The 26,315-nt window shown below is 54.7% G+C and overlaps 8 protein-coding genes across 8 annotated transcripts; 5 read left to right on the forward strand and 3 right to left on the reverse strand.

Moving 5' to 3' along the window:
* Positions 1–36: 36 nt before the first annotated feature.
* B0T15DRAFT_521791 (uncharacterized protein) lies at positions 37–1,332 on the forward strand. Its single transcript, XM_062868578.1, has 2 exons — positions 37–205; positions 293–1,332. The coding sequence occupies exons 1-2, from the start codon at positions 197–199 to the stop codon at positions 833–835; spliced, it is 552 nt and encodes a 183-aa protein (XP_062727321.1). The 5' UTR covers positions 37–196; the 3' UTR covers positions 836–1,332.
* B0T15DRAFT_549129 (uncharacterized protein) lies at positions 965–3,512 on the reverse strand (the record flags this gene model as incomplete). Its single annotated transcript, XM_062870209.1, has 6 exons — positions 965–1,656; positions 1,745–2,036; positions 2,118–2,517; positions 2,589–2,884; positions 2,952–3,451; positions 3,496–3,512. The coding sequence occupies 6 exons, from the start codon at positions 3,510–3,512 to the stop codon at positions 1,122–1,124; spliced, it is 2,040 nt and encodes a 679-aa protein (XP_062727322.1). The 3' UTR covers positions 965–1,121.
* An 839-nt stretch (positions 3,513–4,351) lies between these two features.
* B0T15DRAFT_427861 (uncharacterized protein) lies at positions 4,352–5,721 on the forward strand (the record flags this gene model as incomplete). The annotated part of the gene is made up of 3 exons (XM_062865674.1): positions 4,352–4,443; positions 4,517–4,600; positions 4,659–5,721. Exon 3 carries the CDS (start codon positions 4,660–4,662, stop codon positions 5,719–5,721), a length of 1,062 nt encoding a protein of 353 aa, XP_062727323.1. The 5' UTR covers positions 4,352–4,443; positions 4,517–4,600; position 4,659.
* A 5,029-nt stretch (positions 5,722–10,750) lies between these two features.
* On the reverse strand, positions 10,751–12,499 carry B0T15DRAFT_388853 (sugar transporter-like protein; the record flags this gene model as incomplete). The annotated part of the gene is made up of 4 exons (XM_062864463.1): positions 10,751–11,294; positions 11,390–12,125; positions 12,197–12,345; positions 12,426–12,499. The coding sequence occupies 4 exons, from the start codon at positions 12,497–12,499 to the stop codon at positions 10,751–10,753; spliced, it is 1,503 nt and encodes a 500-aa protein (XP_062727324.1).
* An 847-nt stretch (positions 12,500–13,346) lies between these two features.
* Positions 13,347–14,150, forward strand: B0T15DRAFT_79556 (uncharacterized protein). Its single transcript, XM_062871324.1, has one exon. It carries the CDS (start codon positions 13,549–13,551, stop codon positions 13,999–14,001), a length of 453 nt encoding a protein of 150 aa, XP_062727325.1. The 5' UTR covers positions 13,347–13,548; the 3' UTR covers positions 14,002–14,150.
* A 3,917-nt stretch (positions 14,151–18,067) lies between these two features.
* Positions 18,068–18,588, forward strand: B0T15DRAFT_79577 (uncharacterized protein). Its single transcript, XM_062871325.1, has one exon. The coding sequence runs from the start codon at positions 18,204–18,206 to the stop codon at positions 18,546–18,548; it is 345 nt and encodes a 114-aa protein (XP_062727326.1). The 5' UTR covers positions 18,068–18,203; the 3' UTR covers positions 18,549–18,588.
* A 1,010-nt stretch (positions 18,589–19,598) lies between these two features.
* Positions 19,599–20,333, reverse strand: B0T15DRAFT_521833 (uncharacterized protein). Its single transcript, XM_062868579.1, has one exon. It carries the CDS (start codon positions 20,319–20,321, stop codon positions 19,722–19,724), a length of 600 nt encoding a protein of 199 aa, XP_062727327.1. The 5' UTR covers positions 20,322–20,333; the 3' UTR covers positions 19,599–19,721.
* Positions 20,334–23,331: 2,998 nt separating this feature from the next.
* Positions 23,332–24,432, forward strand: B0T15DRAFT_482545 (uncharacterized protein; the record flags this gene model as incomplete). Its single annotated transcript, XM_062866112.1, has 2 exons — positions 23,332–23,445; positions 23,521–24,432. 2 exons carry the CDS (start codon positions 23,332–23,334, stop codon positions 24,430–24,432), a joined length of 1,026 nt encoding a protein of 341 aa, XP_062727328.1.
* Positions 24,433–26,315: the final 1,883 nt, after the last annotated feature.

Genomic DNA, 26,315 nt, shown 5'->3' on the forward strand with positions numbered 1-26,315 from the left:
CTCCACAGCGGCTCCGGGGTTTCTTGGCAGACATCAGCCAGACATGGCAGGGCTTCGAGGAAGGATCTTGACTTTCCCAACTTCATCACACCTTGGGAGAGCATCGAAACCCGTCACAACAAGGCGATTTTACTGTTTCGACCTCAATTCCAGCTCCTCTTATTAAACCACCCTACATCTAGGACAGAAAGCAACAATGCCTCCAGTAAGCCCACCCACCCAGCTTCCCCCCTCCGTCAAGGACATACATCCGTACAGTAGGTACATACAAAAACTAAACCCATCCGCATAGCGGCACCAGACCCTCCCGCCGGCGCAGACCTCGTCGGCGCGCGAGGCGCTCCAGTCCTTCTACTGCCAGCTCTGCAGCAAGGGCTACTCGCGCATGAACGAGTATGAGGCGCACCTGAGCAGCTACGACCACAGCCACAAGCAGCGGCTGAAGGACATGAAGGCAATGGTGCGGGACCCGACGGCGGCGGCGCGGGCGCGGCGGGCCGAGCAGAAGCAGAACGAGGGCGGCGTCATCAGCATCAAGCTCGGCGGCGGCGGTGGTAACAATTCTTCTGACGGAGTGGGAGGGGGAGGGTTTAAGAAGGGTGGGTTTAAGAAGACCGGGTTTAAGAGTGCTTTTGTGCCTGTTGGTACTACTACTGGTAGTAGTAGTACTGCACCGGCGCCGGTGAGGGAGGATGTTGGCGGGTTGGGGAAGAGCAGGCAGGAGGGGGATGTGGTGAAGAAGACGGCGGCGGCGGCGGCGAAGAGCGAACTGGTCGAGAGCGATACGGATGACGAGGGGTATGAGGTCTATGACCCGCGGAAGCCGACTGATTGAAGCGTCGGTTAGAGAGGCGAAGTGGGTGATTTGCTTGGAAGACCCGGCTACCGAACATCGGACTTGGGGGAGCTTTTCCGTGACAACACCTAGTGTCGCCGGGATAAATCACGGATATGACGGAGTCCATTCCAGCGTGGATGGGAGCTATGTTCTCCTTTTGGCTATGTCCAGAAAGCAACATCTACCACCCTGAAAGTTACCACGCCTGCCCATACATACGAACCCGAAACGCCGTCACCGTACAGCCCGACCTACCTAGCGAGTCATCGTCCTGCCTAGGTACCTATGGCCCCCCCATGGACGACCACAACCGCGGCTCAAACTCGGACAGATCCTCCTCCAACAGCCCCAAAATATGGGTATTCCCGGAGAACCAGTTGCCCAGCTCATTCGCCTGGCTGGCACCGCTGAACTCGGCAATCGCCACATCACCACCCTCCCCACCAGCGAACGGCGGCGCGCCCGGAATCGTCGGATGAGCGCCAAACTGCTGCTGCTGCTGCTGCTGCGGCGGCGGCGGCATGAAGCCGAGCTGGCTCAGGTACATGTCGATGTTGCTGCCGACCATGGCCATGTCTTCGTCGCGCTGGCGCGGGTCCTGCTGGCGCTGGGCGCTCTTGGCGCGGATGCACAGGCTGGCCACGTTGTGCAGCACCTGGCAGATGCGGTGCAGCTTGGCGACCGCCTCGGACGCCTCGCACACGGGCTGCAGCGACTCGACAAAGTCGGCCAGGCGGCGGAGGTCCTCCTCATCCGACGTCTCGACGATGTGACAGAAGAGGATGATCACTGGCGTGAAGGGGACATAGATGATGTTCCTGGGAGGGGGAGGTTTACAATTAGTACTAAAATAACCTTTCACCGGCTAAACGTGGAAAGTTGTGAGGTTTTATATTTGAGACACACCATCGAATACACCCTGCTTTCACCGCCAGACTGTCGCCGGCCATCTCCATGTACTCCTGGTGGCACGCGAAGGCCTGCCGCGCCGCGTGGATGCACTCGTGGTTGAAGGTGCTCGGCGAGCCCGGCGGACTCGGGATGGCGCGGTAGACCAGCGTCAGGGCCGACCAGTGCATGAGCTCGTCGCCGAGGATGGACATGTCCATCGGGAAGGGGCTGTCGGCGTTGAACTTGATGCCCCGGACCTTTTCGCGCGTGTGCCGCATCAGGGGCTCTTGCTCTTTCGCTAGATTTTCTGTTCACATTCACAGTCCCGGGATGTTAAGAGAATGTCTCATAAAATAGTAAATCTCAAGAAGGTCGTGGGCTGGCTCACCCATAGTCTGGACGAGCTGCCGCGCACTCTCGGCGCGCTGCTCCTGCGGCCGGGCCAGCGCGGCCGGACTGTACAGCTGCTCGTACGCGCGCCCCAAGAAGGCGGCGTACGAGATCCACTGGTTCAGGACGACCCTCCACGACGCGTCGGGCAAGTCGATGCCCGCTCCGAGGCCCCTGGGCACCGTGATGTCGTAGTCCTGGATGACGGGGGCGCGCCCGGACCGGAGCGACAGGGCCTTGTCGAGGAGGTAGCACGACCAGAAGAGGATGGCCTTGGCCTCGCTGTCGGATGTCGGCGCGCGGATGCGATGGTAGCCGAGCGTCTGGCAGAGGTTGGCTGCGATCGAGTTGAGGTCGCGCGCGACGGAGAATTTGGAGATCTCAATGGCGTAGAAGGCCTGAACTGTGTGTCAGTGGAGAAAAGAAATGGAGAAATAAAAACGAATATCGGGGGAGGGGAAGGACGTACACCCAGCAGCAACACCTCGATGCTCTCCTTACGAGCAGGCATCAGCAGAGGCAGGTTGGCTAGAGCAGTCTCGAGGTTGTCGCGGCAGAGAGACTGATACTCGAGCAGCTGGGCCCTCTGCGCTCCTTCGGCCAGCGAGGCTCGCTCCTGGAACAGAAAGTACAGGCCTGCGTTCACGATGCCCCAGGTCATGAGGCTATAGTCCTCGGTAGCGAAATATACCTTACTACACCGTTCCGGGAAGTTCTCGGTGGCGACGAAGGTGCATATTGCTATGAAGCTTACCGGCGGCGTGTCTGTCCGTCCGGGTTGTCAGCCATGAGATGCCCTGTTAGCCAACAGGAGGGGGAGTGAAGCAACAACCTTTGGCCTCTCGCAGCGCAGAAACCACAACGTGGGCCGGCGGCATGGGCAGCTCGCGGAGACCGCCCTTGGGTAGGGGCTTCGCATTGGCAAAGCGGTTCTCCGGGGCGCTCGGCCGGTTCTGCATGTTCACGATCTGCTGAAGAGACGACAAAGCCGACCTCATGGCCGGGTCGAGATCGTGGGGCAACGTCCGCGTCACCGCGTTCTCGAGGAACTCGCTCGCAAAGACAGCCTGGGCCGTCATGGACGAGTCTCCCTCGAACGCAGAGATGCCGTCGTCATCGTCACCGGGCCCGTACAGCATGTCGGTGCTGTCCCCGGCGCCCGGGGGGGAGGCGGTAGGGCCGGAAAGGCCGGAAAGGCCGGAAAGGCCGTTGGACCCGCCCTCAGCCACCGACACGGACGGACTGCGGTTGCTGTTGATGGAAACGGCCAGCTCGCGGATCATGCCCTCGATGTTGGCGAGCCGCGACTCAAAGTAGTCTATCTTGCGCTCGCTGTGTCAGACGGCGAAAAGGGGGTGTATGCTGTCAGCTTCAACCACTCGATGGCCCGCATGCTTAGTTCATGGCAGTCTCACTATTGCGTTGAGATGAGCACCCGCTGGCGGGCCTCTTTCGGCCGCTGCCCTGCTCCGGTCGAGCTGCATGTTCGGTTGGCCGTCCTGCAGTTGGCGCACGGCGAGTCCTTGTCACAGCGTATCTATGTAATAAATTTTAGCATATTCCCTCCCGTGAGGGGGGAAAAACACTGCGGCCGGACCGTTCGACGCTACACGCAACGACCCGAGCGGTGCGAGTGACGGGGTGTCCTGCTCTCCGTTCGGTCAGGTAGGCCGGGTGCTGGTAACCTACCTTCCGGAGCCGGCATTGATCACACTCCACACAGGGGACAGTCAGCATGGGTCACTGAGATTGTGAGAGTAAGGTAAGGATGTGCGGCACACTGCAACAGAACCTACAGCTCTCCTGGCCGTGCTGTCCCCTTCGTTTGACTCGCTCTCCGGCATTGTTCAACTATGGCGGTCGGCGTTTAGTACGGGGTGGTGTCGCCGAGCGATATCCGCCCGGCTTGAGCTCAACCGCTCACCTGTCGCGAGGCGGACCAAGTCTTAGACCAACAATAGGTAGAGAAGATGTGTCTGACGTAGTTTACTCGTTGCAGAGCCGCTATTTGGAGCAACTTACTGAACGCTGAAATGTCAAGCAGAGCTTTCCAGCCCTTCCGCGTGGTTTACGGGTATCAGGACCCGGAAGACATCAAATGTTGAACCGTCCGCTTGTTCCGCGAAGTACCAGGACTCGGAGATGTTGCAGCGGGGCTTCCCTGGGTTAGGGTAAGGGTCATACCGACTTATTGACCAGGCCGTGCGAATCTCTATTTCAAACGTGGAAGGTCGTATACCTTCCTTCATGAACCACGCAGTCCGCAACCATCAGTGCCACCAACCTCGCGGCGGTGTTGAGCAGTAAAGATCCCAGTCCTCACGGTAATGAACCACTTTTGCCATTTCAAGCGCCTTTCCATTTGAAATAGCAAGCTAAAAAAACAACCCGAGACAGATAATAATTCGCACGGTGTGCCCGACTTACACGGAAACAAAACCTACCAGCTAGACGGGCTACGGGTCGATCTGGCACCTACAAGTATGTCCGCTTGTGACCCCGCCGACGAGACCTTCGTGGAGAGTGCTGACAGGTGTAGAATGGATTTCGTCAACGCCCCGCCGGGATGTCGCTCTGCCGATGAGTATTGGTTCAGTGACGAGCAAGCCGACGACATACTGAGGACTGTTGCCTACCACCGCATTGATTACGATCGTGCGATGTTGTCGTTTCCCCCCGTGGACGACCAGCTCCGCCTCTTAATCAGCACATCGTTCCGCCGGCCGTCGGCCCACGGTCTTGGTATACTTGATCGGTTGCCAACGGAGCTCCTGTGGGCTGTGATCTTCCGCCTCGACATGAGGTCCGTTTTTAGACTCCGCCAAGTGAACACCAGGGCTAGACAGACCTTGGAAGCCCTCATCGAGTACCGAGCGGTCGCCTTTTGGGGGCTGGACGCTTTCTGCGCCTTGTTGCGCACGGGGCTCGCCGAACGTGTCTCCTTGACCCAGTTCTGGGATGCTCTGTGCACCAAGAACTGCACCCTCTGCGGCGAATTCGGCGGCTTCATCTCCCTGCCGACTTGGACTCGATGCTGCATATGGTGCGTCCACTGGGCGCCGGAGACCCAACTGCGATCCCTTGCTTCTATTCGGAGGCAGCTTCGTCTTCCCGGCCGTCTGTTAAACAGCCTACCGCAGATCAAAACCCTGCCTGGGCTTTATTGTGTCTCGCAGAACAAATACGTCGCGCAAGTTCGGATAGTCCCCATGCTCCAGGCGACGGCGCTATCGGCGCAACGCCCTCCGCCTCAGGGCCAAGCACGACCGCAGTGGGTCGAGCGGCATACGGATCGGAAATACAACTTTATGGGATCCTGTGCTCTTCCATACTATGACATAGAAAGGGGTCGAGCCGGTGGAGTCGAATTTGGAGTGTCGTGCGCTGGGTGCCAGTTTACCCATATACACACCGATCCGCGGGGAGGGGATTGGCTGTGGACATTGCTTGCCCGCGACATGGTATATTCACAGGCTGGCTTTCTGGAGCACTTCAAGTGGTGTGCTATGGCACAGTATCTCTGGGGGATGAGCGAGGAAGGAACTGTCGTGCCTGCCCAGCTGCCTTTCCTTGCTCGGACGGGAAGCATCTTCATGGTGTAGAGGGACAAGAATGGGCAAGGGATTCTACGGCGAGACGTGTATTTCGCTGTTGGTTATTGTATATACAGTAGATCTGGAAAGTTCCGCCTCCAAACCAATCAAACACACCTACTAGTACATCCACATCAACGCATGTGGAGAGTCTACTGAAAGGGGGCGACGAGACGGTCAATTCTTCACAGGGGTAGGATAAGTGCACCGTATACCAAGGTCACCACGACAGTCGAAACGATCAGAAGAGAAAATAAGGAAAAGGAGAGAAGGCAGGGGAAGAGTGGAAAGGTAAGTCAATCTAAGAAGAAGAGAGGGACAACAGAAAGAAGGGAGTCATGCCGCATTATCTCCCAAATCTTAGCCTTTTCCTCTTCCTCTCCCTTTCTCTCCAGTTGGAAGATACTGCATGGAGTATTACCAGCCGAGTCTGCCCAGCCGACGTCGACGCTGATGGACGGCTTCTTTTGACAAGAGGGAGTCTAGACAAGAAGGTCGATTGGTTGCTTGATGACTGGCTCCTGGACCGCGTACAATATAGTGCGGTCGAACAGAAAACGGCCAGAAATGAGCACCTGGCCACTTCCATCACCCAATCGCCTCAAGCCGTTGCATTCCACCCTAGTAGCTCCCTACGAAAGGTCTAGAAAAATCTGGGTCCCATTTCTCTGAGGACCTCATCACTTCCTTGTCCTCCTAGAGGAGCCGAATGAGCTCGGACAAGGAGCCAAGCAGCGCATCGATAGCTCGCCACACCTCCTCGAAGACCACCCCAAGACTGTCCACGCGCCCTCTCAACCTCGGCCATGGGGTCCGCCATCTCTCGGCCGATCCGCGCAACCTCCAGACCCAGAATTTCCATCTGGATCTCCGAGAGTCCGTACCGCATTCGACCAGAACCAGAAGCCAGGAAGAACTCGTCGAGCCTGCGGCGCAGCTCCTGGATTTCGCGGATCTCCTCCTCATTTCTGCGTCGTTGCGCCTCAACCGCGGCGATCCGGCGACGATCCTCCTCCATAGCCCTCTCCAGCTCGTCGATACGAGCCTGGATCTCGCGAGTCGCTACGTCGTCGTTGCTGGGCGAGGCGCTGGCATCGCCATCGACAGCCGCCCTGGCTTACTCATCGGCGCCGTTGGACGTGCTCATCTTGGCTAAGTTGCTAATATTTTGTCACGTCAGTGTTATTAGGGTTTTCAAAGGTGTGAGCGATTAGAAAGAAGAATAGACAAGGGATGAGAAGGGGACGGACAAGAAGTGGAGGAAAAGGACGAGGATTAAGCGGGAGAAGTTAAGATCTGAATTCTTTGAAGATACCTGTATTGAGTAGAGACGGGGATGGCTCTTACCGGGTTCGCTGATGAGATATGCGAGTAGCTTGGTATGGACGGGAGGAGTCGGCGGGGAAGATTGAACACGAGGTGTGCGAGAGTGAGCTGAGATGTAACAAGTTCAGTAGAAATGCAAGAGAAGGTCTGGAATAAGCTATGGGATGGCTATGCTGAGGGATCATAGCATGAGATGGCTGAACGACTCACCTGTTCTCTGGGTGAGAAAGTCTGGCTTGTCAAGGTACTAGTAGCCAAAACCTGCACATATGCCCATAGAATTTAGATCCTGAAGACAATGATACGAATAGATAGCTTGATCACATGGAACCAGGACGAACCAAAATGAACAGATGTATTGATCAAAGGTGAACACGTGACCTGGACCAAAAACCGACTAACGATAGTATGTGTGGCATATACCAACCCAGGTTGTTGCCAACCTCAAACCATCACCTTTACACCTTCCTACCCCGCCCCCCGCGGGGTATATCGCCACAAGACAAACAAAGGTGAGTGAACGGCAATGAAGTTTAGGAAAACAGGCGCATGAATAGAGATTGAGTTAACGTCGTCCCTAGATGGAATCAGTGAACCCGGAACCTTATTACCGTGCATAAACGGTTACGGATCACGCGACAGAAGGAGAGACTAGGAGAGAGATAGGGACAACCAGAAGGACGAGAACAACAAACAAGAGAGGATAACATGAAGGAAGTAAACAACATGAAGGAAGAGCACCACGAGAAGAAGAACGATAATACGAAGGAAGAAGGTAACAAGAAGGAACAAGATAACAAGAGGGAAGAGAACCACAAGAAGGAAGCAAACAACAAGAAGGAAGAGGACCGCAAGAAGGAGGAGGACAATACGAAGGAAGAGGGTAACAACAAGGAGCAAGACAGCGAGAAAGAACAAGACAATAAGAGGGGCAAGATAATAAGAAGAGACAATTAAAAAGAGGAGGATAATATAACGGCAGAGGACAACAAGAAAGAGAAGGATAATACGAAGGAAGAGGCCGAAAGGAATAAATGGGATAACAAGAAAAGAGAGGGCAACATAAGTAGGAAGAGGACTACAAAACTTAAGACCGGAATACAAGAGGGAACACGACAGCGAGGAAATAAGATAACAAGAAGGAAAGGGATAGCAGGAGCAAAAATAACAAGACAAGGAAGAGGAGGGAAATAAAAAGAAATAGGATAGCAGGAAGCAGGAGAATAACAACACGGAAGAAGGCAAAGTAGGAAGGGAGAAGACCACAAGAAGCAAGACAATACTATAAGGAGGAAGAAAGAATAAGGAGGACCACGACAGTATACAAAGGAACACGACAAGATAACGAGGAGAACCACAACGATATGAGAATGAAGCTGATAACAAGAAGGAAGAGTGAAGGATAAGAAGTGACAGGACCACAAGATGAGAGAGGACTACAAAATGCAACAGGATAATATAAGAGGTATAAGGACGAAAGGAAGAGGAGGATAACAAGCAGGAAGAGGAGGATAACAAGCAGGAAGAGGAGGATAACAAGCAGGAAGAGGAGGATAACAAGCAGGAAGAGGAGGATAACAAGCAGGAAGAGGAGGATAACAAGCAGGAAGAGGAGGATAACAAGCAGGAAGAGGAGGATAACAAGCAGGAAGAGGAGGATAACAAGCAGGAAGAGGAGGATAACAAGCAGGAAGAGGAGGATATATATAATACGAAGGAAGGGGACACGATAAGAAAGAGTAGGACAATATACGAGCGAAGAGGATATGCAAGTAACAGGAAGAGGCCAACAAGAAGGAGGAGGATAGGTGAAGAGGGAAGAGGAGGACATATACAATAAGATGGAAGGGGGTAACATATAAAAGACGAGGATAACATACGACGGACGAGGATATACAAGCAACAAGAGGAGGCCAACAAGCATCAGGAGGATATGATAAGAGGGAAGAGGATATACAAGCAAGACGAGGACAACAGGAAGGAAGCGGGTATATATATTGCGAAAGAGAAGGACGATGTAAAAAGGAAGAGGATACGAAGAACGAGGACGACAACATAAGAAGGAAGAAGATAAGAAGCAACAGGACGAAAAGCAACTTGAAGAAAGAGGAGGACAATAAGATGGAAGAATACAACGAACAAGATGAAAGAATGCAAGGAACGGCCACACCGACGTCCGCTAGTCAAAAGGACGCTCTCTAGAGAACGCAAGATCACAAGACTCGGCTTCCTCCCTAGCTACTATCGACCACAATAACACCAGAAAGCGCATCCAACCACACCACAAGTCCACGTCTTCACCAACCGTCCGCTTCACGAAGCACTTAAGTATTCGCCTCAGACATAGCCTGTTCCGCCAAACCACAGTTCCAATCATCGCAGTTCACCTCTGGCGGCAGATAGTCAACGGCCCAAAACAAAAGGCTGCGACCCGTCCTCGAGTGGCAACTCGGGCGCGTTGAACTCCCGCGTATCCCATCTGATCTCAAGAACAACCTGCGGGGCGGCTACGGGATGACTCGGCGTCAGTCATAGTTCCCCTTGGGTCTTCCCCCCGCCAGGCGACGTGGCTGTGGTGGTCCGGGCTGTCGAGATGGACGCCGTCCCCGCAGTTCGGGGAGTATATGGTCGTCAAGTTGCCTTCCGGCCATGGGTTGGACGGGAAGGTTGCAGACCGGTTCGTGTAACGCGTGTCGCCACGGACAAGGCACGTGTAATCGATACCCCTGTACTGCGCGGGATCGGCATCGGGGCTGCCGTTGCGCATGCGAAAGTCCTTCCTGAAGGTCACGACAGGGGGTGGTGTTCTTGTGAGGCGCGAGGCAAGTAGATCTTCATGCCGCCCTCGTGCGCGCCCTCCAAGTACGACACGCCCAACTGATTCACGCGCTTATAGATCCCGTTCCGGGCGCGGAAGTACATCAGGGCGGCCCAGTAGTTGGAGAAGTCGTCGGCAGGTCGACAGCTCGCCGGGGCCGTTTCCTGGGTTCATGGTCGCGTTGAAACTGTTCCCTCCGCGGATGATCTGGTGGATGTGGTGCGAGCCGATCAGCCGGAGACTGATCAGTTCGGCAACGGCATTTAGGGCTGCTTGGGAGGAGAGGGGTGGAGGCTAAGGTTATGTCTGTGCAAAGGGTCAATACGGTCTACTGGGAGTTGGGCGCAGCCTACCTTCAAGGACGCGCCTTCGTACTCGCAGGCTCCTGGACCAGGAAGATCCAGCACGCTGCTCAAGCCAACCAGTGTTCCTAGGTTCATTGCATTGAAGATCTGAGAAGGGAAGGCAAGACGGAACAACACGGCAAAGTCATTTGGAAGCTACTGGTTGCGAGCAACTCAGGCTCATACACTGATTCGGCTATTGTATCTTGGCTAGCGTAAAGGGGGTCGTGGGTTTGAAACAAAGGGAAGAAAGCAAGGGAAGGATGAGGAACAAGGGGTCTGTCCAGACTTGAGACCGTTCATGTTACTGTCTCGCTAAGACCCCCAAAAGGCCTCGAGGCGTATGCACTTTTGCCATATTGTGTGCGCCGCGTAGTCATTTACTCAGCGCCCTTTCTCATATATGCGTACGGACGTAGAAGACCTATACCTCGGTTCGCTGCAACGTTCCTCCGCAGTAAGCCTGCCCAAACTCAAGATGACCTTGTGCAACCCACCATGTCCCAATAATGCCCTATCCATGAGATCCTTCGCTTCAGAACCACTTCCATCACTGCTCACCTTTCACCTTCTCCTCCCGCACCTCGGCGGGCACCGACAGCGCATACGCATCGACATGGGCCTCGGCAAACTTGCGCGCGGGCGTCTTGTTCGCAAACAGGATATCCAGCTCCTCGTACGTGCGGCCTTTAATCTCGGGCAAGCGGAAATAGGCCCACACAAACACGACAAACGCCGTGCCGCCCCAGAAGAAGCCCGACTTGCCCTTGAAGTTCCAGGCGGCCGGGTGCTGCATATAGCTGTACAGGACCTGCGAGACGATGTTGGTGATCTGGTAGGCGGTGCGCGCGAGCACGACCGACAGCGGCCGCAGCCGCACGCTGGACGTCTCGGAGATGATGCTGTATGCCAGCGGCCCGATGGTGAGCGAGTAGGTGAAGAGCCAGAAGACGCACAGCCCGCCCGACGGCCAGAGACCCCTCGTGCCGGCCGAGACGTCGAGTATGCCGATGATGAAGAGCACGACGGTGAGGATGCCAATCCCCGTCACGTAGAGTGTTCGTCGGCCGAAGTAGGAGATGAGCCACCAGGACCTTGTTTGTTGGGTTGGGGAATTTGTCAGCAACACAGAGCCTTCATGAACAAGACAGAGGAAGGACATTATACTAGTAGTACTAGTAGTACTTACAGGACAGTCCCCAAGAAGGCCATTCCCTTAGCGCCGAGGCCAAGATTGAACGCATTATACGTCTCCATGCCAGCGGTGGTGAAGAAGTAGGTCGGCGTGTACGCAAAGCTGCTTCCCGACAGGATCTGGCCCATGAAGGCGACCATACAGATCTCGGTGCGGCGGAGATCCACGCCGCGGAAGCAGTCGAGATACGTGGCGCCCTTGGTGACCTCGGCCTCGAGCCTGGTCGTGTGCACCATCATGGCAAGCTGGGCGCTGATCTGCTCTTCCGTCTTCTCGCCGCTGAGCCTCGCAATTGACAGCTTCGCTTCGTCCAGCCGGTCCGTACGCACAAGGTACCACGGGCTTTCCGGAGCAAGGTACGCGATAACCATGAGAGGCACAGGCCACACCCACTGGATGGCGAAGGGGATCTTGTAGCCCATTGCCCCCGCGATGGGAAGGCAGCCTCGGAGGACGCCACTGGCGAGGAGCTGGCCAATCGCCCAGCACAGGTTCACGTAGGTGGTCATGTAGCCGCGCAGGTTGGTCGGGCACACCTCGGAGGCGTACGCCGGACTGAGAGTTGCAAAGACACCCCAGCAGAGCCCGCACAGGATCTGGGCGCCTACCAAGGCGGCGGCATTGGGCGCGAAGAAGACGACAAAGATGAAGGCGTTCAGCAGGCCCATGGCTCCGATCATCACCCAGCGGTAGCCGAATCTTGAGGCGAGGTATCCGTTCATGAGCCCGCCTTGGAAAGGACTCGTTGTTAGCACCACTCCAAGAAAGTGCAAAGGGTACAGCAAGGCGAACCGCACATACCAAAGATAGCACCAACCGTGCTGGACATATTCAACCCGGTCTGCCACGCAACCGGGACCTGCCATCCCGTAGTGCCTCCGTAGTCCACTCCGAACTTCTTGGCGAACTCCGGGTAGGCAAAGAAGTTGCCTATGAGAATGGTGTCGTATCTACAGTGCTACTCGTTAATTACAGACCGGCCCCTCGCAAAAGCCAGGGGACATCCGCAGTCTTCTTGTTTAGTACTTACCCTTCCATGATAATCGATAGCGAGATCATGATACTCCAGAAGACAGCCCTGCGATTCTCCCGCAGGGCTTGCATCAGGGTCTGGGCGTGCTCATCGTCGGTCGCCTGCTTCGCCTGCAAGATGGCCTGCTGGCCCAGCTTCTCCTCGAGGTCCTGGTCGACCACCTTTTGAAGGTGGCTGACCTGTACACTGTTCGTCGCCATGGCGACTCCGAAAGGGAGGCTTTGCGCTTGTCCGCGCTGCTAGCGATCCCTGTGTTTCAGTCTCAAGAGGGTGGAAGGGGGGGACAGTATCCGTATGCGGCGTCTCGTTGATAGTATGATAAGAACGGGTTGGATGCGATGGTTGGACCGCGGGCTGGGCGAGCGAACGAGAGTACTAATAATATGTGCAATGTGACGGTTCCCATTGACATGGACCGGCGGTTCTAGTCCCCTGTCATAGGATTGTGGGGGATCTGCATGGGCCTTGCTGGAGATCCTGGGGAATCTGGGGTTGTTGGAGATTCTGGACGTCGTTCGGTCAAAACTAGCCCGAGAATGCGACCCTACTGCATCCGGCCATGTTGACATTGGCCCAAACGTCTCTCGCTCCTGATCCTTCGGGTTGCACTCGGTTTTCCTCCACCACTAGGAACGGACATGGTCGTGGGAGGATGCACGAGATCAAGGTTCCTCCTCGATGCCAAGTACCTGGTGTGATAACCCAGTGGCTTGGAAATCGATCTCGGCCCGGTTTACCGCTGCGAAACACACAGTCTGTTGCTGGTTGCTCGGACAGACATTGAAAACATGTCAACACGCTGCTTAAAGCGAGGACCCACGACGGCGGGCAAAATAAGGTGGGTAAGTTATATAAGAGGTACGCGTGAGTCGTGACGTCTTCTTGGTCCGATTATTTTACGGTAGTAGTTGATTTGAGCGTCGGCGGACCCTGCATTGCTACCTTACTATACCGCCGCAGAGTAGGCCGCTTACATCCTAAGCTTTCATACCAAGCTTCCGATCCGATCAAGACGCATGCGCAATTGCTCTACAGCCCAGAGATCGTGACACAAATCATTTCCTTTGTCGAGGGCAAGTCCAAATATTCGACCAACGTCCCGAGTGGCCTGAAATTGAGCATGCCGGACTTGTTGAGTCGTAAACTAAAGTACATTGATGGGGCCAGGGCAGCACGAGTCGAGGTCAGGGGCATATTAACCTTGGATGAGATACAGGCCGCCAAAAAGACGCTTTGCAGAGTGAGACCAGCCACAAGAGTTGGATTGAGGCCATTGACCGGTTGGGGAAACAAGGCCAAGACGGCGTTTGAGACCACGCTTCCTAGCGGCCTGTTTCCAGATGTGGCGAGGAAGGAGCTGCTGGCAAGTGACGTCCCAGACCAGGCTCCAGACTCGGCTCCAGACTCGGCTCCAGACTCGGCCGCTCCTTCCCCCTATGGAAGATCACCGACACAGAAGCGCAGGGCATTTTTGAAGCAGTTCATTCCCTTTCTTCGGGGCCATCTTCAGAGAGGCCTCGTGCTGGACACCCTGGCGGCCGTGGCTGGCCTTGGCTGGCCTTCCAAGCCGTGACCTCGTGTCGGTACTCCTCAACGAAGTGATCCGGTTCGACGAGGAGGGCCAATCGGTATCTGCTCTGAGCAAATTGATGTCGCTATGCGACCGTCCGAAGCCCAAACCCACACCCTGGGTGGGATGGATCCAGCCCCCTGCCAACGACCTCTGCACCATTTACATTGTTAGCGATGAAGCCCCTGGCCCGATCTAGATCGGCGGCCTGACCTACGCTTTCCCATACCAGTCTGCCGACAAGCGATCCCGTCAAGCTGAGCTCCAGTATACTGTCCTCCTTGGATACCCACGGCAACGATGTCGGTGCGCTGCAGTGGCGCACGGCGGGAACCGTCCTATCCCCCGATCGCCGAGACGGCCCTTCTGCCAGATTACGTCGGCCAGGACGGTGCTGTCGTGTTCGAGGCGCTTTGTAGAGCTGCGCTGCTCGTAAATGTCCTGAGACTCACGGCAGACGAGGTCGCACATTTTAACGCCCGTTTCACCGCCGACAAAGCCGGCAGCAGCTTGTTGCGGATTACGCAGGGGCAACTGGCCAAGCTCTGTGCATATGTCGCCCTCCGCAATACGCTACCGAAGGGTGCTACTATCACGCTGCTGGAACTCTTCAAGTGGTGCGAGAACAACCCCTAGATAAGGGTGACGATATCCCCGAGCAGATCGCCAAGGCCACTGGCTGGAGTGCCTCCCTGCTCAAGGCGGTCGTGGCCGGGGTCGGCACTGTACGCCCCAGTCCGGTGCACTTTGTCGACGTGACCAATCCTGTCAGGCTTCAGATCATGCTCCAGGTCGCTACTAAGATTGGTGTGGACATGGATAGCATCATTCGCTGGACAGCTCCTCTATAGTCCGGCGCGGACTCGTGGACGCTCCGGCAGGCCATAGCCACCGATATGTAGCGAGGGCTTCGGTCGAGGTACGACGCGCAGACGTGGCAGAAGGTTGCTCGGCCGGTCCATGACGTTCTGCGAGAGAACCGGAAAAACGCGCTCATTAGCTATCTGTTGGTCCAAGAGTTACTCGCCGGAAAGGGAGTGATCGACGGCGATAGTCTTTTCGAGTTCTTCCTTATCGACGTGCAAATGCCACATCTGGTGCAGACGTCGTGTATCAAGCAAGCCATATCCACTGTCCAGCTCTATATCCAGCACTGTCTCCTGGGCCTGGAGGCCAAGACGAGCGGCGTTCCTGCCTCGGCCGTGAGTCCCTAACGGTGGGAATGGATGTAGAAGTACCGTGTCTGGGAGGCCAACCGCAAGGTCTTGCTCTACCCGGAAACCTATATCGAGCCCTCTCTGCGAGACGGCAAGAGCGGCTTAAGTCGGACCCCCCCCATTCCGACCACCCCACTTTCCGACCACTTGGCAAATCTTGGTCTACAAACCCACCCATCTTCTTCAACACCATATATTGCAGTCTATTTAACCTACCACAATACAGGAGACCTCTGATTCTGCACTTTCTGACCCGCTCTCTTCAGCCACCGAGTCATCTATACGGCCGGCCTCAATTTGAGCCTGGTGGATCTGTTCAATCGAAGCGAACACACTGTTTGGATCAAGAACTACCTTCTTCCTCCTTGACGGCCGGGCCGCTTCCAACTGAGCCTTCAGAGCTTCGTTTTCCTGTCGTAACCGAGCCAATTCAAAGTCCTTCTGATCAAAAGCTTTCTCAACCTTCTTGAACAAAAGCCTGCGGGTAGAGAGGTCTTGTTTCCGGATGGCCAGGTTGTTCAGTTGACCATGTAAGTCTGACTTCTTCTGTGGTGTGTTGAGGAATGCGATGGTGGCTACTGTCAAAGCCTGAGAGGCTTGAACAGGTACCGGGGTCTGTATAGAAGCCATTTGTTCATCAACCCCGGCTACGCTGTTTGAATTTTCCAGTAGAAGCCGGCTCATCAGGGGTTTAGCCATATTGACCGGCCATAACCCAGATGCCCTCCATCCCGCCTTGATATTATGGGCTGTAATGGCCTCTTTACGAGCTTCCACGATACATTTGATCATCATCTGCTTGCCTAATACTGTCGATTCGGACCAGGAGGTCAACTTGTTGAGGAGCTTCCGGTATATGTGCTTCAAGGGGGAGAACACTGACAAATCCAACGGTTGAAGAATATGGGACGTATGGGGAGGCAAAAAGAGCAATTGGATATTGTTCTTATAGCATGCCCACATAAAGTCGTCAGTTCTATGGCTGTCATGGCCATCTAGTATCAATAGCCGTCTCTGGGAGGGATCTTGTAGCCGGGTCCGGGGGATAAACACCTCTTGAAGCCATTCTAATGCAACCACTCTGTTTATCCGGCCGGTAGCAGTTGAAGCCCACTTCCACTCTTTTAGTTCCTCCTTTTTGACCGGGAACCATTGTTGTTGAAGGCTCTTCCCTTTGAAGATGACAGTTGGTGGGAGCGCTACCCCTGTCGCTGAGACACACTCAAGAAAAGAGGTCCAGGCTCGCGAACCAGGAACTCTCCGTTGAACCGCACGCGTTCGTGAGCTTCCAACCACCAAGCCGTTGGTTCCCTGGCCTTCCATAATGCCGAATTCGTCAAAGTTATAGCGGTTAGCTGGTAGGATGTCCTTGATAGCTGGGATATTCAGTCGCGGCCACCAACTGCGGATGACTGAGTCAGTGGCCCCATTGATGCGGACCGAGTCTATCTTACGGGCTCGCTGGGTTCGAAGGACTGGGTTCCTGCGAAGGAACCGGGTCATCCAGCCCTTTCCGACAGTCGTACGGCTGGCTCCTTGTGCCTGTAGAACTCGGCTGGCGAACTCCCTGATCTGGGCATGAGTTGGTGGAACACCGAGGGCAACCTGGGTCAAGACCCATCGGGTAAGATGATCTTCCTGTACCCGGCTAAGGGTCTGTTGCGATTCGGCCGCAGTTGAATGGGTTTGGGAGCCAGAGAGGCGGTCGTGAAGTGTAGTCCTTGGTATGCCGAATTCCCGGCAGATACTTCTCATCGAACGGCCACCCTGGTAGTATTCTGCAATCGCATCATGTAAGTCCTGTTCAGTATAAGGCATCTTGAACTGACGGAAATATAGTCAAAAATAAGCTTGTTTGGCCTGAAATTGACTGAGTTGTGGTAAGTTAAAGTGGTTGGGTTGGAAGAGCGGTGAGAATTTGCTAAGTGGTCGGAAAGTGGGGTGGTCGGAATGGGGGGGGTCCGACTTATTCCGCGAACTCGAGGCCGACCTGCTATCCAAAGACATCACGAAGGAGAACATGACCGAGGCGCTCAAGGCGTACGTCTTTAAGCTGGACTAGGTAGCTAACCTGTAGCCCCTTGCCCTTTGGGTCAAGCCCGGTATGAAGTTTTATGTATTTGCGCGCACGTACGCAGCCCTATACACGTACTACTTGCGCTCGTACGACTATCTGGCCTGGAATTGGTCTCCGTGGGAGAAGATGGATATCGATATACCCGACTATAAGTTTTCTGATGGGAATGGCTGCTATCTGATTCCGTTCGAGTGGTAGAACTGCCTTCTCCTCTTCCCGCAGTTCCTCAAGACCACGTCTCAGGCTCCGTTAGAAAAGAATTTCAACCAGCTCGGAGGGGAGAATGTTGATTCCAACAAGCCTGTCGAGCAGTGGGAAATCACCATGGGCTGGATCGAGTACCGTGGCGGGAAGTGGCTCCCCAAGCAGCTGTCGGCCGACGCGTACCCGACGCCCGAACTCCCTCCCATTGAGAGCATGGTCTTCTACCCAGGCATCATTCCCGGCAAAGCAGGGGGTCCCGCCGAGGTCTTAGCCTTCAACCTATCCATGTACAGGCAGTTTCCACCCGTAGTGGCAGAGGTACCTGTACAGTTCTGCTTTAACGGAAGCGAGGTAAGACTAGCCCGGCCGCGCGAGACGGTCGTGATTGAGTGTGACAGCCTGGTCGCAGTTCAGTCAGTATATCGAGGAGAATGATGCGCCCCTGTCAAGAATGCTGCGGTCGCTTCAGGGAGTGAGCCCAGTTCCGCTCAAAGTTGACGTTCAACTTCCACCACCCGTCGGGAAGGTATCCGTAACGTGCACCCAGGTACCGACAACATCCTTACTACCACGGATCACATTTGGCGAGGTGAAATCAACCACTGGAACCCTGCTGTACAAGTCTCCGCCATCGCCCAAAACGCAGAAATCATTTTTCCACAAGCAGGCCCCCCAACTTCTCAGCCACCTTCTGGCAAGCCGGAAACATGGCTGACGTTTACACCTGGCTGTCAGCCATTGACCCGTCCACCGACCCCACGGCGTTTGGGCGCGACAGCGATGGCCACTGCCACGAGCCGAACAATCTGTATTCTCTCTACAACTGGGAGTTGGGATTTCACGCCCCGATGCTGCTGGCCGACCGGCTGCTCAAGTCGCAGAAATACGACGAGGCGCTCCAGGTGTGCCGCTTTGTCTTCAACCCGCTCGGCACAGGCGTCGAAACCGGAAGCCAAGATCGACGACCGGCTGTTCAAAGATCCGGCCCTCGCAGGACATCAACGGCATCTTCCGGCAGCTACCGCTCTTTGAGCCGCCGATCGACTCGTTGATGCCGGTGCAGGCACCAGCGACCAGTTCAGCGTTCTGCAGCTTCTCTTCCCTCCACCATCTCCCTCAACTCCCTTTCATTCTCAGCGTCCTCTAGGTCCTGCTCCGTGTTCGTGTCTGTGTCCAAGTCCCACCAGTCTGTCTGCTCCGCCGCCTGTCCTTGGCCATGCACGACCACAACGTCGTTCTTCGCTTGGGAATGCTTGCGTGCATGGCTCAACGTAGATGGTGGGTGCGCACGGCAGGAAATTGTATCTGTTTGAGAAAGCGAGACATCTGCTTTCAAGCAAATTTGGCGACTTTGGTGAGGTCTTGGTGTGAATGTGGCCAGATAGATGACTGGACTGGGTAACAGAGTTGGTTGCTAGAGAATGGGTTACCCTGCTTGTATCACGATATGCGATGCGGATCCACAGATACCTCTGGGACGCATGTCCGATTGGATTGGTGCACATGCCTAAAAGGTAAGGTAGTCAACATAACTCAGCAACATTGGACTATCAAACGAGGAGAATCGCAATGAGGAGATTGCTCTCTTGAACGCTAATCACCGGCAGGTTTGCAAATTTAATACACGGGCAGATCCAAATCACATGATACTTGGGAATGCTCTATTTAGCGCAGTTGACTATATCCGCGGGCGGCCGGGGAAACCAAAGCACCACCTTCACACTATCGAAAGAACGAGTCGGCACGGTCAGAGATTCATACGGATCGGACTTGGGGTTGGCCGACTCAAGCGGTTCCCGCTCACCATAGTGGCCAATGATGGGGGTGCCCTACGGTGAGAACGATGGAATCGGGGACGTCCGAGGTTGGGCTGCGAAATCATCAGGGCGTTAAATGCTCTGGTCGAAGCCGTGAATCGTATCGGGAACCGGCAGCCTGGGCCCGATCTTTGATAGGACTTTTCTAGTGAAGGGAAGGCTTATGGGGACGATAATTTGTCAATGGTCAATCCAGGGGTCAATCACGCATTGCTTATTTAGGGAGAGAGAAATAATAGCTGCTTATCCGTATCTGACTTAATGCATGCGTACTGTGATACAGAGCACAATGTTACCCCATTTCCTCTTCTCAGGTACCGACAAACAAGCACAGTCGGTGCCCACACCAGGGAATCCCCCAAGCAGCACATTCATCGTTCCCCTCGTCCTCCAACACCTTGACAACACTTATCGCTTGCGAAGGAGCCGTAGCAACAGCTGACTCCAAGGAGCAACCGCGATCCGGGCCCGGTTCACCGTGTTCGGAAGGTGGCGAAACACCGCGGCACTTGTGTTGGGAGAGGCGGGCAAGCGGTAGTGGCCTGAGAACCGGAAGAAGAGGGGGACCATGGAGGACTGCAGGATGGAGGACTGCAGGGGAGGGGAGGGGGGCCTGGCGATGCCAACCCGAGCCACCTCGCTCATTTGGATTGCGTGCAAGATCTCGCTGTATTTGATAGCAACCTCGATGCTCGGGTTGCGGTAATCAAGATGCAGACGGAGCTCGCCGTCCGGATTGGCGAGTTTTTCACTCGTAGTGACAAGTCCGTCGCCGTCGCGGGTCCAGGTGACCACCTCGGAATGGTTGATAATGCGCTGGATACGCCGCTCGAGCTCCTTCTTGTTGACGGGACGAGGATTCCTAGGGAGGCCACCGATATCCAGGCGGATCATTGTCTCGATTGGATGACGAGCCATGGTGTGCGCGAGAATGCTATTGGCTGGTCTGTTCCTCTCTCCGATGGCAGCGACGCTAATGATAAGAGTAGGGTCGTCGCCATAATACATCGATGGGTAAACACCAACAAGGCAGTGGCGGACTTCGTCGATAATTTGAGTGTGATCGATAGGGTCGACGAGAAAGTGGTAGTCCTGGACCTCGTGATCGGAGGAAAGGCGATCGTAGAGGGTTACCACGATTTTATCGAGCCGCTGGGGCAGATGAGCCTCAGCAGCAGCATCAGCAGGAGCAATCTGCGTGCGTCAGTTTCCACGCTTTGAAGCGTGTTCAGAGGAAGGAGAAACCCTCACCATGGTAAAGGAATTGCAGCCCTCCATCATGTCGGATTGTAAAGTGTACTGACAGAAAGCGCTGCTCAAGCGAAAGAACTAAGAGCATGCGCGAGGAGAGAGGAGAGAGGAGAGAGAAGGTGCCCCATAGCGAGAGTAGAACAAATATCTTTGAACCAAGCTCACGTGCTTTGAGACCCCAAAGTAAAAGAGACATACCTAACTAGCTATATACACGTGACATTTTATTGAACAGTAGTGATGTTCAGGCACGCTCAGGCAGCAATGATGGGTACAGAAGATTCAATCGGCTGCTAATTCTACTTTACCATCCTCTTTATCATCTGCTTTATCACCTGCTTTATCATCTGCTTTATAATATTCCCTACTATACAGTGCACCACAAGTTAGAATGCATAGAATTCGAACATTGTTCTAATGCCCAGGCAATACGCTATGCCTTTCTATATATGGAATCCATGTAAAATACTGAGTAGGTAATTGCCAAGGCTTCGCCCTATACTCCTGAGAATCCCACCGAGAACTCGTACGTTCCAGCATCCAGGACCCAAGCATGTGCCTTCTCATCGAAGTGAGCCATATCCCGGCCTTTGGCGGAAAGACGGATGTTTTGCGCCTCGCCGGACTGCAGACGAGCTTTCTAGTAAGCCACGAGGATCTTCACCAGGTGTTCCGAAAAAGACTGGACGGTATTTCCGACATAAAGCTGGACTACGAGCCCCAGGCAGCGCTCCCGTGTTTCGTGACCCCGGCCGTAACTATAAACTCATCTGCTACGCCATTGGCTTTAACATGTAAGTTTCCAAGCGGAAAGAATGTGTATTATATAACCCGTGGCCAAAGGCAAAGTTGACGGCATCCCGAGCCAGACGGTCGTAGTGTCGCAGTGGATATACTTTGGGTCGTCTTCTATGTTCCAACTGCCGGCATCTCTGGGCCCAGGCGATGCAGTGTAAAATCGAGGGAGAAAGGGATGCTTTGATTTTCCTAAGAGTGGTTGGACTATCCCAATCCCCATTGGCCCTTCTTGGTCCGTAATGATTGGACGCGGGCGCTGCCGCGGACCATGCAGGTCGGCCCCTACCGGCCTCTGCAGGTTAATTCATGACAGGTAGCCTAAATTGGAAGGCGGTAAAGTTATGCCTGGGATGGACTACGTCACGATGATTCATATAACAACGCTCGGATCCGGTATATCTTGGCTTACCCACCCACCAAAAAGTCACTGGATGGCCGGTACAGTACTAGAACGGCCTGAACAGAATCAGGCTCTAAATGGCAATTACCACTGTAGGTTTGCCCCTGCGTTCTACAAGTGCCTCCAAAAGAAGCTCTGTTGCTGTGCGAGGAGGACGCGGCGGTCTGAGGCGTCTTGCCCAGCCTGGCGTCAATGGAGGCATTGATCTGCTTCGGGAAGGATCCGGTGGTCTGCCAGTCAAGCTTACAACCCCTACGGAGCATACCCCTACCCTAGGCAACCGGACGACGAGGCTTTTTATTGATATATATATAGGTATAAGTACCTAAGCATCTAGGGGAATACCTCCGCTTCTATAGCCGAACTATCGTATAAGATAGACACTATCTGGCTTCGTATAACTTCTTAGACCTAAACCGTTAACCTGTCGTCAAAAGCATATATATAAAAGATATAGTTAATAGTAAGTATAACATAGTACAGATAGACAAAGGCGAATCTATTAACATTTTGTATAGGCAACGCCGGACATGCCATCGCTATATGGCAGGTTGTGAAGAAACCTCAGCAGTCCTGCTTCTAAAAGGGTTCGCCGGTCAAAGGTAGTCTGGTCGGGCTATAGGTCTCGGTAAAGCCAAAGGGTTCACAACAATGCAATCCGCAGTGTCTGCACAGTAGGGTAAAGGCTACTGCTTGTATTGCTCACTAAGGAAGCTAGCTATCTGAATAAGTGACAGAATGGTAGAACTATATACTGCTTCCTCCCTGAGGTACCTTCGTACCTGGATCACCACCGATCACCTCGGCCCGGTGATGCATGGTGATCCGCTCACCGGGATCACCAGTTCCCGACTGATCTTGCCGTCCCTGGACGCCCATTGGCCCAGGGTCCCGGGGCCGTGCCCCACCCGGCCGCCTTATATGGTTGGCTCATGACATATAGCCGACAAGCTTGAGAAGAGCAGGATTCGCGGCCAAATTAGCAGCATTCTCGAGACTTGCTTGATACCGGCACATGCTCACGCCATGAGACCTGAAGTTGCAACGAAGGTCTGAGGGTATTAGCCTAAGTCCCATAACACCCTCTATAACCCGTTACGATGGCTGTCACTCGGTGGCATTGCCAAGCTCGAATCTCCACGCGCCCCAACCAGAAGTTTGGATCTGAGGTTGTTCACGCAAACGACTTCGGCAGTAATGTCGGCAGTACAATGAAAGTCGTGATTGGGCGGTTGTATATTACCCAAACGGGATTCACACCCTGAAACCAGGTACTTGGTACGGGACTATACTTTAAAAACTCCGGTGGTGGAGCGAATGCTACATTAGATCAAGCACGGATCTTCGGATCGAATTAGTATCCGCAAGCACTTCCCGATGAGGCTATCGAACGGGATTTGAATTGCGAGATGAATGCAGACAGAACGAACCAGGCCTTTCGTTGTTCATGTGTCAAGCGAGGGTGGGCTGAGAGTCGGTGCTGGACATATAAAGGACCTACAAGTGCGCGTGAAGACTTGCCCCATGTTCAAGCCCTCCTTGTTGTTCTGGCCTGACGGATTTGCAACAATGAAGGCTCTGCTCCCTGCTTTGATCCTCGTGGGTCTGTCATCTGCCAGCCCTGTCTTGGACAACGAGGCGCGGCAGAACGGAGGCGTCGGCAATGGCCCTTTTGCACCAGCCGTATGTCCTCGCCTCGTAGCAATTCCGAGTAGCGGTGCCACTCACCCCGTGACATGGCTAATACACTGCTGACAGGGCTACTACACGACCAACGCGCTCGGTGGCCACACCTTCTTCGCGCCTACGTCCGCCCCTCCAAACGTCAAGCTCCCCGTCCTCGTCTGGGGCAACGGCGCGTGCTCGGCCGACTCCCTAGGCCAGGCGCCCTTCCTGACCCAGCTGGCGTCGTACGGCGTGCTGGTCATCGCGAGCGGCACGCCCCGCGGCGGCGGCAGCACCACAGCCGACACGATGAAGCAGTCGATCGACTTCATCACGCGCAACGCCGGGCAGGGCCAGTTCGCCAACGTCGACGCGTCGCGCATCACGGCCGCCGGGTTCAGCTGCGGCGGCGTTGAGGCCTATGCCCAGATCAACGATGCACGCGTCCAGCACGTCGGCATCTGGAGCTCGGGCCTGCTGAGCGACTACGACGCGGCCCGGAGCTTCCGCAAGCCGGTGTTCTTCTTTCTCGGAGGGCTCAGCGACATTGCCTACCAGAACGGCGAGCGCGACTACAGCTACATGCCCTCGGGTGTGCCCAAGTGGAAGGGCAATCTTGATGTGGGCCACGGCGGGACTTATGGCGACTACAACGGCGGCAAGTTTGGCGTTATTGGGGGTTATTGGGTGCAGTGGATGATGCGCGGGAACTCGTCTGCCGCGGCGTATCTAACTGGCAGCGGAGCGAGGAATGACGGCTGGTCGGTGGTGCATGCGGATCTGGATAGGCTCAGTGTCACGCCCATTGGGGACGGCTCCGGTGGCGGCGGCGGCTCTAGTACCACGACTTCGGCCGGCGCAGAGCCAACTGGTGGCGGCAACGGCGGCGGTAGCTGCTCAGTGCTTTACGGGCAGTGCGGAGGCCAGGGCTGGAATGGGCCGACGTGCTGCTCGCAGGGGACCTGCAAGTCCTCGAACCCGTGGTATTCGCAGTGCTTAAACTGAGTGTCGGTTTGTCCGAGGCATAAGATTCACGTTCTTGGCCTCCCCACAATAGCGACATCTTCTTGTCCTCGTTGTTCTTTAAAGGGGGCGGTTTCTTGTCCTCAGAGCGACCATTTTTGGACCCTTTTGAGCAGATAAGGAACATTCAAACGTATTACGGAGGCGAAAATCCATATCATCTGCCAAAGAGTTGTCGAAAGACTCTGCTTCCATTTGGCCTTGGAATGCGCGGCTGTTCATCGTGGTCGTCGAGCTGCCGAACGATTGCTCTACGCCTTGCTGTGCTGCACCAACTATCCCTTGTATAGCAATCGAATGGTTGTCTGTCTTCATATCACCAAACTTCTGCCTGGTTCGCCGTGCGCGAGTTACCGACAGAGTCTGTTGGCAGACATCTCGAAGGCTAGCCGTCAACTGCGCGCTTAAATTCTGTTGACGCCTATGCCATCATCATTAGCTTGTAATTCTGCTTCTTTCGTGAATAGTTGCGCGCCTAGGTCGGCTAGAGCCCGCTCCTGTGTGTCGAATCGAGCCCGAAGCTGATCGATATTCCCGGAGGTGTGGTGGGAAGCGATCCTGTCCATGTCAGTGTAGCTCGTCAGCTTTAACGGTGGGAGACCGTATAGCATGATCGAAGAGAAAACCATCGTTATTGTCCTCTGACAGTCTGCCAAGTCCCTATTCAATCTCTTTATCTTCGACTCGTTGAATTGCATAATGAATCTGTCGCGCGTGCTGAAACGCAAATCGTTCGAACGGCTCGGAACTGTTGTCAATGATGGTCGCGAATTCTTGGCAGAGGGACTGTGTCGACTCCAGCGCCTTGCCGAGCTCTATCGCGCCTTGCCGAGCATTATCTCCCTAAGAACGGAGCCAACGGCACCGGATAAAGAGTTCGTTTCAAGCGTCCGCGTTAGAGTGTCTGGCCATCAGCCAAGCTGCGGCCTACATTCAGGCAAAGGTACCGCGGAGCTCGCCCGAGAAGTACCTAGCTGAGTTCCGAGAGAGCGAACGTAAAAAGAGCAGGCTGTTGCAGTACTCTGCGGGGGACCTGCGGCGGGACGGAGGCCAGTCGAGTGCGATTCTCACCACATGGCAGATATCATTTGATCATATACAGTCTAAGCGGCCATCCGCGGCGGATCTCCTGTCGCTTATGAGCTTTTTCGACCGACAAGGTATCCCTGGGTGGATTCTGAAGTCTTCTCGAATCGCTAAAGACACGATACAAGCAAGAGGACTAGACGAGGCTAGAGAAGGGGATCCCGACGATGGTAGTAGTGCCACAGACAGCGATATAGACGACGGCGGATTCGAAGATGATGTGGCGATGCTAAGGGACTACTGTCTCATTCTCGCAGACGACGCAGAGGATTTTGAGATGTATAGGCTTGTGTAGTTATCAACGAGGAGGTGGCTGGAAGCGTCTAGGCAGCAGGAGACGTTTAAGCAGCAGTTCATTGAACAGATGGCAGCATCATTCCCGACAGGGTAGGACGAGAACTGGGCGAAATGTCGAAGCCTATTCGCATACGTTCAAGTGGCCCTTGGCTACGGACCGAGTAAGGATACGGTCGAAACGTAGGCGAGGCTTTTATATAACGGGGGTTGGTATGCGTGGTCGTAAGGGACATACGACGTTGCGTAGTAGATGGCAGGTAAAGCAAGAAGGGGCCCGCGAAATAAAGCTGGGAGAAGAGGATATGGCGACTCTAGCAAGTATCTTACAATTTGCTCTAGTCCTTTCGGACCAAGGCCAATAGGAGGAGGCTAAGAAGCTATAGGTGAAGGTAATAGAGACTTACAAGGCGACGATCGGGCCCGACCATCTCTATATGCTAACGAGTATGAACAACTTGGCGTTATGCTATAGTAACCTAGGC

The sequence above is a fragment of the Chaetomium strumarium genome (assembly GCF_033439665.1).
Source record: "Chaetomium strumarium strain CBS 333.67 chromosome Unknown B0T15scaffold_1, whole genome shotgun sequence".
Lineage (NCBI taxonomy): Eukaryota > Fungi > Ascomycota > Sordariomycetes > Sordariales > Chaetomiaceae > Chaetomium > Chaetomium strumarium.